General features: G+C 41.0%; 1 protein-coding gene and 1 long non-coding RNA gene across 3 annotated transcripts in view; one reads left to right on the top strand and one right to left on the bottom strand.

The window, feature by feature from the left end:
• Nucleotides 1–2,016: 2,016 nt before the first annotated feature.
• LOC143659485 (uncharacterized) lies at nucleotides 2,017–6,550 on the top strand. The gene is made up of 2 exons (XR_013163579.1): nucleotides 2,017–2,596; nucleotides 6,303–6,550. It is a non-coding gene; the product is annotated as an uncharacterized LOC143659485 (long non-coding RNA).
• The window catches only part of NUP93 (nucleoporin 93), a 111,501-nt gene continuing 99,445 nt past the window's right edge, over nucleotides 3,990–16,045 (bottom strand). For both annotated transcript variants that reach the window (XM_077132500.1, XM_077132501.1), the window contains 6 exons: nucleotides 12,754–12,870; nucleotides 11,893–12,011; nucleotides 9,825–9,942; nucleotides 9,292–9,375; nucleotides 7,705–7,833; nucleotides 3,990–4,273 (listed from right to left, as the gene is read on the bottom strand). In XM_077132500.1, coding sequence (XP_076988615.1) covers nucleotides 4,163–4,273; nucleotides 7,705–7,833; nucleotides 9,292–9,375; nucleotides 9,825–9,942; nucleotides 11,893–12,011; nucleotides 12,754–12,870 — 678 coding nt within the window. In that variant the 3' untranslated portion in view covers nucleotides 3,990–4,162. The remainder of the gene's footprint in view (nucleotides 4,274–7,704; nucleotides 7,834–9,291; nucleotides 9,376–9,824; nucleotides 9,943–11,892; nucleotides 12,012–12,753; nucleotides 12,871–16,045) is intronic.

The following is a 16,045-nucleotide window of genomic DNA, read 5'->3' as shown; positions in this document are numbered from 1 at the left end:
GGATTTCTGCCAGTCTTCCCTCCTTTCCCCCACCTTTTTAAAGATCTGACCTTTATTGTTAACAGTAAAGCAAATTTTCATCCCCTTCCCCTTAATGCTTCCCCACTGACTGTAACTCTCCAAGTTTCCTTCTGTGAAGGATCAGCCTTGCCTGCTTTGCCTGACCCCAGGAGATACTCTTCTGCTCCGCTTTTCAGACTGAATGCCTAAGGACCCCCAAGCCAAAACAGAAAATCTGAATCCAGGCACCGTGAAGCTGTGGATGTAGGGAGGTAAGGTTGACACAGGAAGGCTAAAGCAAAGAATCGTGGCTCATTTAATATCTGTTGAGCCATTCACTGTGGACCACATACCCATAAGAGGGCATGCAGGAGAGGTGTATTTTAAAAACCAAGGTTAGAACAGAAAATGTTCCTCTTTCCCTGGGTTAGCAACTTAAAATCACAAGTTATTTCCAATTAGGTGATCCTGGCAAAAAGAGGAATAGAAGAGAAAGCTTATTTTCTTAGCCTTTTGAATGGCTCTGGGATGGAAACAATGCTTGATTTTCCTGGATACACCCAGTTCCCTAGCACGGCTCGGCTCACGACAGGTGCTCTGTTAATGTCTGCTGAACCGAACTTCACTGACTCACAGCGCATGGGGCCTACTTAGCCAGGCTCTGGGCCATAGCCAATCACAACAGTTGCCTGTATAACAAAGCTAGGAGAAGCACAGGTCATTGGCAATTTTCAAAACATTTTAACTAGTAGTTCTAAGATTTTTCCCACTGTCTTTTTCAGTTAGAAACAAGTGACAGGAAGATGTGTACTTTTCCCCCTCTCCCTGTCCTTTGTGGAGGTCTACTATACTATAAAAGTGACAGAATATGCTGGAGGTAGGTGATTCCTGAATTCTGTCTAGAAGAATGGAAGAATGAGGGATATTAAGCACCCTGAAAACAACCTCACTTCTGCCCAAAGTTTTACACAGTTCCTCTTCCTCAAGCTGCTGATTTTCTCCTGGATTCCTGAAATGCTCTAGCGTGTCTCTGAAATAAAATGAGCACCTTGAATGATACCATAAAATGCACATTTCCATGAAGATTTTAATAAGTAACGCCTTCTCCCGGTTTGCTAGACATAGGGTTCAATCAATTTCTGTGGATGACTGAGCCACATCCACATCTGGCTATGAGTGAGAGTCCATAGCCAGTGCAGGGCCTGTTGGTACTTCGCTGGACCTGGGGTAATGTGCCATCCCAGGATTTTATTCTCTAACTTAACATTCGGTGGGCTCGAATCACTTCTTGAACAGCATGAGAGAAACTTGGCAAGTGATGTGAACTACTTATCAAGCTACACAAAGGTTCTGATACCTAAGAAGAAACAAGGATTGTGGAGATACAGTCTAAAGCAATAGAACATTGGCATCTGTGCATATAATTGCTGAGTTTAGCATCAATGGTTTTGGCCAGGAGAGTTAATTCAAATAAAGCAGGCAGGGGTAAGAATTCAAAGAGCAAAGAACAGTCCTCATTTTTTTTTTTTTTTTATCAGCAACTGCTGAACACTGTGGGAAGGGATTCTATAGTTTTGTGCTGAAAGTAAATTAAACCCTAGGATTAAAAAGGTGCATCAAAAGAAAAACAACAGCGGCTGCTGGACTGTCATTAAGTCTTTAGACTGTAAGTTCTTAGAGGGCAGGAACAGGGCTTACATTCTGGCCCCAATATGAATGGGTACTTTCTGTTCTTTGAGGAGATCATCCAGCTCACCAGCAAAAAAAAAAACCACAACAGATTTGCTCTGAGAACTCACCAGTTCTACCATGCAGTTTTCCCTTTCAAGTTGGGCAGCCAGTTGTTTCATTTAAAAAAAGAAGAAAAAATCAAAGGAACCGAATCCTGGAAATCAAATCTTGAGGCCTCTGAAAAGCATCTGAGCAAGTCAGTACTTCCATTTCAGTGTCTGAGTGAGTTTATTATGAGCTAGTCTGAGGTAGTCACTGACCTTGTCAGTCACCAAGTGCCCCTGATTTCAACTGAAAGGTTGAAATCTCTTCCCCAGAAGACAAGAGACTCCTAGTGCCACTTCTCACTTTCCCTGGGTAAATGGTGGAACTGTGAGCCCAAGTCTAGGGAAAGGATTTAGTTTCCTGAATGGGTGAGCTGACGATGACTTTTTAAGTAGCAACCTGTCACTAGGTCAAGATGTCTGGGCACATGCAGAAACCATGGGAACCTGTTGATGTCACACTCAGCAGGCTGTGCTTTACCACAGAAACCAGCTTGTAGGATAAGTACTGGTATTTGCTTTGTGAGGCCTGGCCCTTCTGGTCAAGCCTAGTTATTTCTCCTATAAATGCCTCATCCTGAGCATCCTCAACTGCCAACCAAAGGCCACTTTCCTCTTAATTCCACACAGCTCCTCCATCAGGACAGCTAAAGGCCTGGCTGCTTTTCTTTGTCTTCTGATTTTACGTCTCATCTATTGGCCAAGGTGGGGAGCATCTGATCCCCCTATCCAGGGCTCATATGCACGTCTACTTGGAGCATGCTTGATGCCACAAGGAAAGGCAAATCCACAATTACTTCTCATGGAGTGATGAACAAGAGGTGAGCCAAGAAAAAAATACATATTTAAATAACTTGAACTTTCTCTTATTTATGGCATTGTTCTTCTATTTGCAGGTAAAAGCTCTATTAAAACACGAAAAGTCCACAGAGGACTCTTTTTTATAAAAGCACTATTAAAGCAAATAATTTGATTTCTTTGAAAAATAAATCACATAAGCACGCATGAATCACCAAATCAAGTCTCACGCAGGGCTCATCTTCTGAGACTTTAGTAAAGCTCAATGGAAGGTGAGCGCCCCAGGGGGAACAGACGATGATGGGCCCTGTTGACCAGCGGTGAAATCCTTGATGGAATATGAAAGCCAAGCAATGAACAGCAGATCCCATTACCTATAAATGAGCAATTTCTCTTTAAAAAGGATCCCTAAAGGAAGGTACCAATTATTTTAACAACTGTAGGACAGCAAGGGTAAACATACCCTGTGACAAGGGGATTTCTCCTGGGGAACAAAAGCACCTTTGAGACACTCTGGGGATCTTAACATCCTCCTGGGAAAGAGTCAGCCTCAGGAACAGTGCATAAAATCAGCAGAGCGGACTGCTGCCCGGTTTCTTGCAGCCCCAGTTAGCCCTTTCTGGAACAAGCACTCATCCTCATTTTCTCATCCTGGTCCAGGGCTTTGGGACTGGGCTGGGAGAAACAGAGCCAATGACAGGGAAAGAACATTGCTTGGGGACCAAATACACAGTGCTGATGATGCCACGAGGTGTTGGACACTTAGGCTGCAGCCCCTGAGCTTTGCCCAGCCAATAAGCTTCATTAGTGGGGCAGAAAACATCCAAGCAGAGGAAGTGACCACCGGAGAAAAGAAGAGGGGTTTAAAATTGCTTTAGAAGAAACTTTCTTTATAGCATGAGCATTCAAGTCTCAGTGAAGCAGCATTCTGTTCACCCCTCAAGCTCTCTTTTTCCATGTCTGTCTTTAACTCCAAAGGGATTTCAACAGGAAAGCAAACTATTTAATCCTGGGGTCAGAGCAGATGATTTGGGGAGGTCTTGGGTGACCCAGAACCAAGATACACCTCAAAGAAGAGGGAGGTCACAGAGAACTCCATGCTTAGAACACAAATATCAATTCACCTAAGACTGAAGTTGGTTTCCACATTCAAATAATTAGAAAAATGAACCATGACCCTGCTGCATGGAATATTCTATCTAAATAAAAGTAACTCCCAATGGCTTCATTTCTTTGCTAATTTTGGGTGAATTTTTAATCAGTTAAGGTCAATTTAACCAAATCACAATGCTTATATAGCCTATCAATCTCTGGCCAAGAACTAGTAAAAAGCATTTCTCCCCAATACACAAATGAAAATCTAAATGAAATTTTCAAAGAAAAAAAAAAAGAAATTAAAAGAATGTTTAAAAGAAATACAAATCAAAGGAATTTATTTGTGTTGACAAAAATACATAATACAAAAAAACAAAACAAAACACAACACAACAGAAACAAAACCAGAACCCCAACCCTCCACTCGCACAGCGGGCCCACGCGCCTGTTGTACTGACAGCGTGCAGTCCCAGAAACTGCCCAACACATTGCACTTAATTCATGAGGACCTCCATCTGCACCAGCCTCGCATTGGTGTCTCCAGACGTCCGGTAGGGTATCATCCCAGCAAAGGTAATCAGGGCTCGGGCTTGACTTCGGAGTTGCTGAGAGAAAGAGGAGGAAGAGAAGAAAAACAGCTTAATTTTCAAGTCAGGGCAATGTACTCAGAAGGACGGCCAGGTTCTTCCATTCTCTACCCTTGGTGTCAGGGCAGATTCCTGGTGAGTGGGTGACAGTCTTACCCTCCAATGCCATATTCCTCCGGCATAGTACAGCAAAGCTTGCCTATGGAGGCCCCAGTTTTATAAGGCGTCAATCCTTTTTACAGGGCAGAAGGCAGATGGATTTGCCAAGCAAGCAACCTTGCCTTGACATTTTTGCCTAGCTCCCAAAACAGCCCTGTGCTTCAGAACTGCCTGCAACAAATTTTGGATCTCTCTTTATCCTGTCTGGTTTCTGTCCATCTGTTCCATGGGATCTGAGTTTCTGGGGCCCCCAAGGAGCACCTGCAACACCAGAGGCAACAGCTGAGACTGAGTGCAGTCCTATTCTCTATTTTGGCCCTTCTCTCCTCCTTCTTCCTTTTACCTTCCTTTCATTTCTTCTGTTTCTCTCTTCCTGATGTAAGTGCTTAACCCTCTTTTCCTAGGCAATAATTTTTATGGAATTCCTAGATTGTTCAAAGAGGGAAAAAGATGGCCCCAAGAATTAAAATCCAGACATTTCCAGTAACAGAACAAAAGACAATCTTCCTTCTGATTTCCATGTGATAAATAAATGAATAAGGAATAAAAAAACTTAGGAGAATAGCTTCAGGTCATCACATCAAAAAAGATGTATCTGGGGCCTGAGACCTCAAGTTTCCCCGTATTGAGGTGTGCTGGATACTTATACAAGCAAGAATGGAAACTGTACCTAGAATGGAAAATCAACAAACACTTCTTCTGGACCAGTAGTAAGATTTTTAAGGAAAATTTGAGGATCATTTACTAAGCTTACTGAATTAAGGACCTTCCAAAAAAATTTTGGAAGGCAAATCCTTTCTACCTGATAGGTGAAATAATTAACAGGTGCATGTCCTTATTAATGTCCAAACCAAAAGAAATCTTTACTTTGTGAAGAGAGTATTCATTAAATTGTCTTTAAAAGTGCATAAAATGCAGGGCTCGTCCCCCTCTCTATGTGGGATATAGCTCCCAGGGGTGTAAACCTCCCTGGCAATGTGGGACCGAAATTCTAGAATGAGCTGGGACTCAGCATCAAGGGATTAAGAAAACCTCCAAAAGTGGGAAGAGAGAAATGAGACAAAATAAAGTGTCAGTGGCTGAGAGATTTCAGAGTTGAGAGGTTACCCTGGAGGTTATTCTTATGCATTTACAGATATCCCCTTTTTAGCTTAAGGTGTATTAGAGAGGCTAGAGGGAAGTGCCTGAAACTGTAGAGCTGTGTTCCAGTAGCCATGTTTCTTGAAGATGAATATATAATGGTATAACTTTCACAAAGTGACTATATGATTATGAAAACCTTGTGTTTGATTCTTTTTATCTATGATATTGACAGATGACTAAAAAAATATGGATTAAAAAGAAATAGATAATAGGGGAAACAAATGTTAAAATAAATTGGGTATATTGAAATACTAGTGAATAATGAAAGGGAGTGGTAAGGGGTATAGAAAAAAAATAGGGGGAACAAAGGTTAAAATATATTGAATAGATGGAAATACTAGTGGTCAATGAGAGGGAGGGGCAAGGGGTATGGCATGTATATGTTTTTCTTTTTATTTCTTTTTCTCAAGTGATGCAAATGTTCCAAAACATGATCATGATGATGAATATACTATTAAGTGATGCTATTATGAGCCATTGATTGTACACCATACATGGAATGTTTGCATGTTAAGAATGTTCATATTTTTATGTTGTTTTGGTTTGATAAAAAATAAACTAAAAAAAAGAATGCATGGGCTTTCTTGCTTGACTTGAAGTTACCTTAAATGAGCTCTAAGGATGTTTGGGCAAAGGGATCCATACCCTTACTGGGTAGCACTCCACCTTAAACTATGAAACCACTTCTTGGGCGGCAGCTTTTTCACCTAAGTCTTTCCCCAACCCTACCTATCCTGTCTTTCAGAAAAAGAAAATTGAGAAGGCTGGGCAAGAGGAAGAAAGGAGATGGTTTTACTCATGGCATGTAAAAACTAAGTACCTAAAAAAGAGAGATTCAAACATGTCCAGAAGGTGCAGTTCAGCTGGTCTTCAAACCACTCCCTTCAGATGTGGGAAATGGGCTGGCCAGGTCACCAGCATCTCTCTGTGGGCAAGCCCTCCCCTGACCTGTATACAGCACAGAGCCCCAGTAAATGCCCACTATTTCAAAGACTCATTGTCACAAATATCATAGCACTGGGAATCTTTCATTATAAAAACAGACTCTTGCTGAGGCCTCTGCTTAGGACCCCATTTATTTTTTCTCCTATGTAGGCTCATGCTTGACCCAGGGTAGAAGACAGACCAGCACCTGCCTCTGGGGCACATATGGACATGTTTATCACTTTTGGGACACTCTCTAACACTGCTATTCATATCCCTAAAAAAGAAATTTTTCCACCCTCATTCATTGAGCAGAAGTTTTGTCGATGATAATATCCATGGGAGGTCTTGGTGGGGAAAGCCCACAGTATCTTGGAGGCAGCACAAGACATTAAGGCTCTAGTTTCCTGACTGCCAAAGTCAGGTTTGGTGTTATACACCATCCTGAGAGCCTCAATAAAATTAAGTGGAAAAGTTAAGGGAAAGGAAATTAAAAAACAGCACCCGACTGTCCTTCCTCATGCTTTAATCAGGTCAAATATTTTTATCCTTTTCCTGATTCAACTGGGCAACACACACCATGTGAGTTCCAGGGACCTATCTACCTAGACTCTGCTGGACCCATGCACTGTGGAGACCCATGGGCAGCAGAAAGGGGACTGGTCTGGGTGTCAGACAGATCCAGCCTCTGACATCGCTCCCTCACCTACCACCTGAGGGTCCACAAAAGCAGATGCTTCCTGACTTCAGTTTCATCAGCTGTAAAATGGGGATAACAATACCTACCCTGGTTAGGCCCTGTTTGTAGGAATACTATGAGGCTCAGATGAGGAAGGAAACAAGGGTCTGCATGAAATTAATGTGTCAACCAGAACTGAAGTATGACTTTGATGAAAGTGCTCACTGATGAGCTGAGACTCACAAAATAACTTGACATTTTAAAATGAGAAAGAAATTCTCACGGAATCAAAATAGCATTCTATCTGAAAATTTTTAAATGGTGACATTCACAGATCTAGCACCTCTTTTACTTTAGGTTGAGAAGAACAACAATTCTATTAATGTTCAATTTCTACTGGGAGCCTCATGACCAAGATTTACCCAGTTGCCAGGTAGTAAGGGAAAAGAGCACTTTCTGGTAACAATGTCTCATGTCAGGGCAAAGGCTAGCAAACCAGAAAAGTGCTTCTCAGCAAGGTTTCTCAAGAGCACCGGGATCTTACAGAGTCGCGGTCCTCGATGACTCGCTGGGGCCTGGATGCCGAGGATGGACTGGTTCCTTTGAGCCTCTTAAACTGTGTGAACAAGATGTTCATGGTGGCGAGAAGTACTTCTGAGAGGTTGTGTCTGATCTATAGAAAAACACATGGAGTAAGGAAAAAGAACCAAGTCCAGGGTCAAAAAACAGGTGGAGGGAGGGTGGGCCTGGTTACCCCACATTCTCACAGAGAGCCACACAGGCACTACAAAGAAGCCAGTGGTGTTAGAGCATCAAAGGTGAGAGAGAGAACAAATGTCAGGCAATACTGCTCAGTGAGAGGAGTTGGGGGACAGATTCACTCTTCCTGCTCTCTTCTTTATGCCATTCCACCCAGAGGAGGGCAGTGAGCCAAAAGCATGCGGACCACGTCAGTCAAGCACACAGGCTGGGACTGGCCAGCAAAGTGATTACCAAAAAATTGAGATTTAAATGTCAGAAGGTGAGGATGCCACATGCTTCTCCACAGTCCCCACCACTCCCCTCTGTCCCCATCACATTAGACTATCTCCACTGGCCCTCATAGCCTAAGTCTGCAAACTCTGGCAGGGTCTTTGGGGAGCATCTACAAGGGCAGGTCCAGGCCCACTACATCAGCCTAAGATGTAACAAATGACATAGCCAGGGGAGGCAAGACTAAGAAAGGAACAAGTGACTAAGGTTAGAATCAGGTATAGAAGGGAAGGTCAGCATGGGGAAAGATCTCTGAACTGTAAGTATCACAGTAAACAACCACTCTTTCACATGTGTGAAACCTGGCCCTACCTCTTCTTCTGAAATAGAAACATGTTTTTTAAAAAGGCATTTGCTTAATAAGTAACAATTTTAAATCAAAACGCCACTAGTGACGTTCCAGAACCAGGCAGTTGACCTGAGTATCTGTGGTTGTAGAGAAAAAGCCTTACCTGAGCTGCACATGGGAATAACTGGGAGAAGCCTGGGCCATTGCTCAGATTAGAGTAACTAGAATTTCTGGGTATGCGGCCTGGGCAGGAGGATTTTTTAAAGTTCTCCTGTGATTCCAGTGTGCAGTCCAACTAAGCACTCCTGGGCATGCTATGGCCATCCGTGTGCTAGAAGCTCTCTATACAGTGGCCTTGGGATGTGTGGGGTGGACAGTTAGTCCACAGTGGCTGCAAGCGCTTCTTTAGAAAAAACAATTCAGCAAGGGAAGGATGGCAGTGAATCATGATGTGTGTTTCATACACTCAACAGAACTACTTAAAGGTTGGTGAGAAGCACTAAACTATCCTCTAGAACAAGTGGATAATTAAACTAGACCATACAGGGTCAACTAGAAACCTGTTTTTTCTAAGACCATGTCTCATCACTAAAGCAACTGTATTTTCTGAATCAGAACATCTGATAGGGATACATGCACTCACAGAATAACAGTCCATGAGATATGCAATTTTGCAAGACATGGAAAACCCAGTCTGCATGAATATGGTACTTGAACTTATGAAGTTATTAGCCACATTAAAACAAAAAGCTTTCTATAAAAGTGAGGAAAAAAGAATTCCATAACTCAGGAAGAAAAAAAAGGACCTACTTCATCACTGAAATTTCTGAAGGCAGCCACTCTCTCTTCCACACTTTCCTGATTCAGGGGCACCAGCTTCAAACGATCAATTATCTGTTTAAAACAAAAACCAAAACACTACCAACCACAAATGACACTCAACATCACAATTGCTCCATTTCCCTAAACATACAGCCATCATCTAAGATGTTCATAAAGGGCTCCTTAAAATCTACTGTCCCCAATACACAAGGAGGTTTTGATTCTAACTTGCTGGCTCATATAATTCTTATTCTCACTTTCTGAAGCAAATTTAAATTCAGAGATTTCAAATTACTTTGAGAAACCTCTCTGTTTTCAGATTAAAGGGGAAAGTAATAGACAAGAGAAAAAAAAAAAAGCACATAGAAATGCCCTTTAAGTTCCCAGAATCATATTTGTTCTTCCTTATTTATCAGGCACTTTGGTGACATTTCCTTTGTTTCAAATGAATTCTATGAAGTATTTTGAATTTTCAAGGGCATACATTAATGTACACTTCAAACACCCTTCCTGAAACTTACATCAAAGGCTCTGTCAATATGACCACTGTGATATTCATCAAAAAAGGTAATCAAGTCCAATAGAAGATAGAATGTAGAGTCCACAAATTTATTTGCACTTATTCCCTGAGCTCTGTACCTGAAAGACAAAAAAATAAGGTAAGGTGGGAGCATATTATGAATTTCCATGCAATCCATAACTTTAGGATAGAATCTGAAAAGCATCAAAACTGCTTGAACTCTCCGGATAAAGGGAATTCAGTTGTGGAAAACAGTGCTTTTTTTTTCCTGAAATGTCCAAGAGTTTGATGGTAGACTTGGTATGAATCAACCCACAAATATTTTGCACAGAGCATGGTTCTGCAGCCTCAGCCAGCATTTCAGCATCCAGATCTCCAAGAAGGGAAGGAGGTTCTGAGGGATACAAAAAGCCCAGTAGTCACCCCTGGGGACTGTTTGTTAAATGGAAATATCTCATTTGCCAAAGAGTGTTCTTTTGTGTTATCCCAGGAAAATAACCCAGAGTTGTCTTGGAGTTACTTTATTAGGTGTATCTGAACACGATGCAAAAAGTAATTTGTTTCAGCCTGGAAGTTAAACTGGTTAACTCAGTTAACAGTGAAAATTCTTCTCCTCACTCAGTGGGAAGGAGAGTGGCATTGGCCATTCCAACTCTAAGAATTTCTCTATCCATTCATCACTAGGTTTGCTCTAAAATGCCTTTGCAATGGCTGATAAAAGTACATTTGACATAATAGTATAGAAGCGTACATAATGCCTATAATTAAATCTAATGTGCACAATTAAAATGTTGAGACAGTCTTCCATACCCATCTCATTGCCAAAAATTTAAAAAATCTCACAGTACTAGGTACTAGTTATGATGTGAAGAGATGGGAACTCTTATACACTGCTGACAGGATGGTAAATTAATAATGCCGCTTTGGAAAATTGTTTGATGTTATAAGGCTGAACAACATTTGTTCCCTGCTCTCCTGTTCAGTCCATTATTGGAGAAACACTTGTACATGTTTACAAAGAAACAGAGGAGGATGTGCACTGAAGCACTGCTAGTGCAACCTGAAGGTTCAGCAACACTGAGTCAGATGATGAAATTAGGGAATATTCAGATGATGGAACAACATATAGCAGTTAAAAATAAAATCATATATATCAACATGGCTAGATCTCAAAAATAATTCTGAGAGAAAAGAACAGATGGCAGAATATCATACTGAGTAATGATACCATTTATGTAAATTCAAAGCACATATACAAAACAATATTATTTATTGATTAAGGACACATACATATACAGTAAAAACATAAGAACCTGGACTGAATACATAACACAGCACGCTTGTGGCTGTCAGTGTTGAGGTGGGAACAGGGAGGCAGAGCGGGCAAAAGACTAAGACTATCAGGAACAATTTTATTTATTAACACAGGTCAAACCCCACTATAGGAAAATCTATTGCAAGGAAGATTTCTCTATAATGGAAATATTTCAGAGTCCCAACTAACAAATCAGTTCTTTGGAGCAATAAAATTCTAGCACTACTAAATGATCTGAACAACCTATGAAGTTCTGTGTAAAAAACTTCTGCATTCACACCAAGAGTGCCCAAGTGCTGGACAGAACTTATGAAAGAATGTTTTGACACCCAGAAGGAAAAGGAGGAAGGAGAGAGGAGATAAAAAGAATGGTAGTGAGCATCTAGCCCTACACTTCCATTTCACAAATGAAGAAACATAGGCTTCAAGAGGGTAAGATATGAATACATCAGGTCACACAGCCAGATCACTTCTGAAAATATAGGTAACAGGGCTGTGTCACTGAAGAGACACAGGTTGGCATGAGGATCAGTGATTTGGCATAAGCATGATTTATATATTTGCTCTTATTAAGGTTACAGTTTTAACATGGTCCTAAAATCAAACCCTCATACCATAGTGCTTTGAAAAAGACTTCTCACCCCTGTCCCAATATGGCTATGTCAAAGTCAAACCCAAGACAGTGTACCCCAGCAGGCCTGGAAGGGTCCCCAGGGTTGACCCCTGGCTCCCCAGAGCCAGCTCCCAGCCTTACCGCCCTGCAATGGCGAGTGCCATGTTCTTCAGTCGCTCTTTGTTGGACTGTGGAGCACTGATCTGGGGGACGACAGGGCTCAGCAGCTTGTTCATCAGCTCTAGCACCTTGTCAGCATTCTGTTCAATTAAGGGAACAATCAATAAAAAGAAAAAGAAAATAAACAACAAAATCAAAAGAGGGAACTCTGTGGGATAATAGATGGAAAAGTTCTATATCTTGATCTGGGTGGTGGTTACACAGATCATACCTATGAAAATTCACTGAGCTGTCCACTTAAGATCTGTATATTTTTCTATATGTTAGTTAAACTTGAATCTAAACATTTTCTAAGCTAAAATAACACATGAATTATAATCCTCTCTTGGCTCACTTTTCTTAGTTGACAAAAGGAGAGAATGTGATCTTTTTTAGGTCATATAATCAGCAGCAGCTAGGTGGAAATATTTATTTCAATTCTCTCAGAACATCTCAGCTGATGTATTATCCTCTAACATGCACTGCTCACCAGTGTGCGGCTGCCCAGAAGGTGAGCACAATGGCATTTTCACCAGCAGCTTCATCATCTAAATTTGATGGACGGTTATTCTGCTGCCAAATGAAACTACAGTTCAATGCCTGCAGGATATCCTCTTAATATGGCACTCTTTGGCCAGAAATACCTTATAGGGAGAAATAATTCTGTAAAATGGGAATTTCACCCTGATTGGACCATTAACTGTCTAAGTAGTAGGAGAAAATATTTCCAGCAGGGAGTGTGATACAACAGCCTCATCAGAATGTTTGTGCATTAATGCCAAAAGACTGACAGATGTATTAAGAGCAGAAGAAGGAAAAGGCATATATTTTTTTTAATTTTACCTTGGCAAGGTCATAAAGCTTTGCTGCTTCTTCAAACAGTCCTTTATTTTCTGCCACAGAAGCAACTTTGTTGATAATAGGCTTAGTATCACTAGTAAACTTATCTATGACTCCAGGCTGACAAGACAAATGATGGAAAGGGAGGAAGAGGGAAAGAGAGACAAATGCACAGAGCTGTTATTTTGAACACAGAGAAGCAACTGCAATCCAAAAAATACTTTAACTGAAAATGCTTGCCCAGGGCAATGCATGAATTTCATAAGCTGGACTCTGGCTATCTTGAAGATATAAGATCCTATTAAAACTATGAAAGAGGCCAAGGAAATTACATTTGAAGGGACAGACTCCCTGGAAACACAGAAGAGTCAGCAATAAGATATCTAAAATTTTTAATTTCTAAAATGACCCAGATAGAGTAGGTGTAATCCATCAATGATTTAAATTTGCTGATAAGCAAGTACTAGGGGAAAAATCAGGAGGTTTATAGAGTGATTTTGGATTTGCTTTCTAAGACAGATGGCCAAAGAAACTCAGTGCTGAAAAACACATGGCAAGTGGTGTCAAAATATTAACAAGAAAAAAATCACCATCATCACTCAACAGCTACTGAGTGGTCAGGCGAGTATGAGACAGGCCTTAGGAACAATGGGTGAGCTGGGGCAGATCACATGATGACTGTGACGGGCTATTTTGAGCCTTGCTCAGCACTGGCACAGTGAAGGCAGTACAGGAGATCAGCAAAAAGCATGGGCCTGGGTTCAAATCCCAGCTGCCCTTCTCACTACCTGTGTGGTCTTGGGAAAAGTAATTAATCTTTCTTGTCTCCATTTCCTCATATGGAAAACAGAATAATAATGGAGCCCACTTTGTTGGGTTGCTGTAGTGACTAAATAAGAAAAGATATGTAAAGTACTTAGAACAGCGGATTTAACTGTCACCACTTGATAAGCAAAAGTCATCCTCATCAGAATTGTCATTGCATTCTTTTCTGAGCTGGAGATGGTATGAGCAGTTTGAGTCCATCTCAAGATTGCTGAACCCAAGCCACTCATTTTTATAAATAGGGAAAGTGAGTCCCTGAGAAGGTGACTCCCAAGGCCACAGTTGGGGGGTGGAGAATAGGGAGAGGGCGGGGAAGTGTCCAAGTTGAAGTCAGAATCCTGGTCTCTAAAGGCAGGGCCCCTCTCTTTCAGGGTACCAGCCCAATGCCATGATGGGTCTCAAGGGAATCCCTGAGGCTCACGGGAGTAGCTGTATTTCCAGGGTCAATGGAGAGTTTGAGTCCTCCAAAACTACCTTTTTGGTTGTTGTTGTTAAATTGTGAAATACAACATATATTCAAAAAAGCAATAAATTTCAAAGTACATTTTAACAAATAGTTTTAGAACAGATTTCAGAGTTTGGTATGGTTACAGTTCCATAATTCTAGGTTTTTCCTTCTAGCTGCTCCAAGACACTACAGACTAAAAGAAGTATCCATATAATGATTCAGCAATCATACTCATTTGTTAAATCCTATCTTCTCTGTTGTAACTCCTCCTTCTCCTTTGATCTTTCTCCCAATGTTTAGGGATATTTTGACTATGCCCATTCTAACTTTTTCATGTTGGAAAGGGCTGTCAATAATATGGGGTAGGGGGATGGAACTAGTTGATGTTCTAAAGAGGCTGGCCCCTCTGGGTTTCATATTTGGCCCAAGAAACCATATGGAGGTTGTAGGTATCTGGAAAGTAATCACAGTGCATGGAACTTCTGTAGAATCCCAGACAGAGCCTTAGACTGGCAGGAATGATTTTGACTGGGGGTTGGCAAACGATGGTAAAAACCAATATCTAGCTGAAGCTTGCCAAAACTACCTTTTAGGGGAAATCAAGTGCATTTCCAAATTTCCATCTGGGGAGAGTGGGTGCAATAACCAGTCTCTTTTATTTGCTTAGTTTCCAAGCCAAGAATGGCAGAAATGTAGTCTTCTCAGCTCAAAAACTGGCAGATGTAAACAGATAAGTGTTCTGAACATCATAAAAAAAAGTGATCTATACACAAATTTACACATTTTAAGAAAATGTGAGTAAAATCATGGTCATTTGAGTGGCTAAACAAACTGTGGTATATACATACAATGGAATATTATGCAGCTTTAGGACAGAATTAAGTTAAGAAGTATGTAACAACAAGGATGGACCTTGAGGACATTATGCTGAGTGAGATTAGCTGGAAACAAAAGGACAAATACTGTATGGTCTCACTGATATGAACTGACATTAGTGAATAAACTTGGAATATTTATTGGTAACAGAGACCACCAGGAGACAGAAATAGGGTAAGATATTGGGTAATTGGAGCTGAAGGGATATAGATTGTGCAACAGGACTGAATACAAAAACTCAGAAATGGACAGCACAATACCACCTAACTGTAATACAATTATGTTAAAACACTGAAAGAAGCTGCATGTGAGAATGATAGAGGGAGGAGGGCTGGGGGCATAAATGAAATCACAAAGAAAGATAGATGTTAAAGATTGAGATGGTATTATCTAGGAATGCCTAGAGTGTATAATAATAGTGACTAAACGTACAAATTTTAAAAATGTTTTTGCATGAGGAAGAACAAAGGAATGTCATTACTACAGGGTGCTGAAAATAGATGGTAATTAATATTTTAAAATTTCAACTTATGTGTGAGACTAAAGCAAAAAATGTTTATTTGGTACAAAATTTATATCTTGACTAGTGCATTTCCTAATATAACTTATGTAGATAGTTTGACTGAACACCATAAGTACTTGGAATCTCAGGTAGGATATGAGATTTTGTTGGTTTGTCCAGAGTGATGCCCCAATGAATCCCAGAGTGATTCGATCAGTGAGTGGAAAAGTATTTGCAAAGCCCCCTTCCGGGAATGGTGAGAATGGGGAGAAATTCAACTTCCCTTTGAATTCTTAATATTCTCACAAGCAGTGTGGACAACCAAAGCTATAGGCTGAGCCCCCAGTCTTGGGGTTTGTTCATATGAAACTTAACCCCACAAAGGATAGGTCAAGTCTACTTAAAATTTAGGCCTAAGAGACACCCCCAAGAGAGCCTCTTTCGTTGCTCAGATGTGGCCTCTCTCTCCAGCCAACACAACAAGCAATCTCACCATCCTCCCCCTGTCTACATGGGACATGACTCCCAGGGGTGTGGACCTTCCTGGCAACGTGGGACAGAAATCCTAGAATGAGCTGAGACTCAGCATCAAGGAATTGAGAAAACCCTAGAATGAGCTGAGACTCAGCATCAAGGGATTGAGA

This window comes from Tamandua tetradactyla, chromosome 16 (assembly GCF_023851605.1).
Source record: "Tamandua tetradactyla isolate mTamTet1 chromosome 16, mTamTet1.pri, whole genome shotgun sequence".
Taxonomy (NCBI): Eukaryota; Metazoa; Chordata; class Mammalia; order Pilosa; family Myrmecophagidae; genus Tamandua; species Tamandua tetradactyla.
This window is presented reverse-complemented; position numbering and strand designations above follow the sequence as displayed.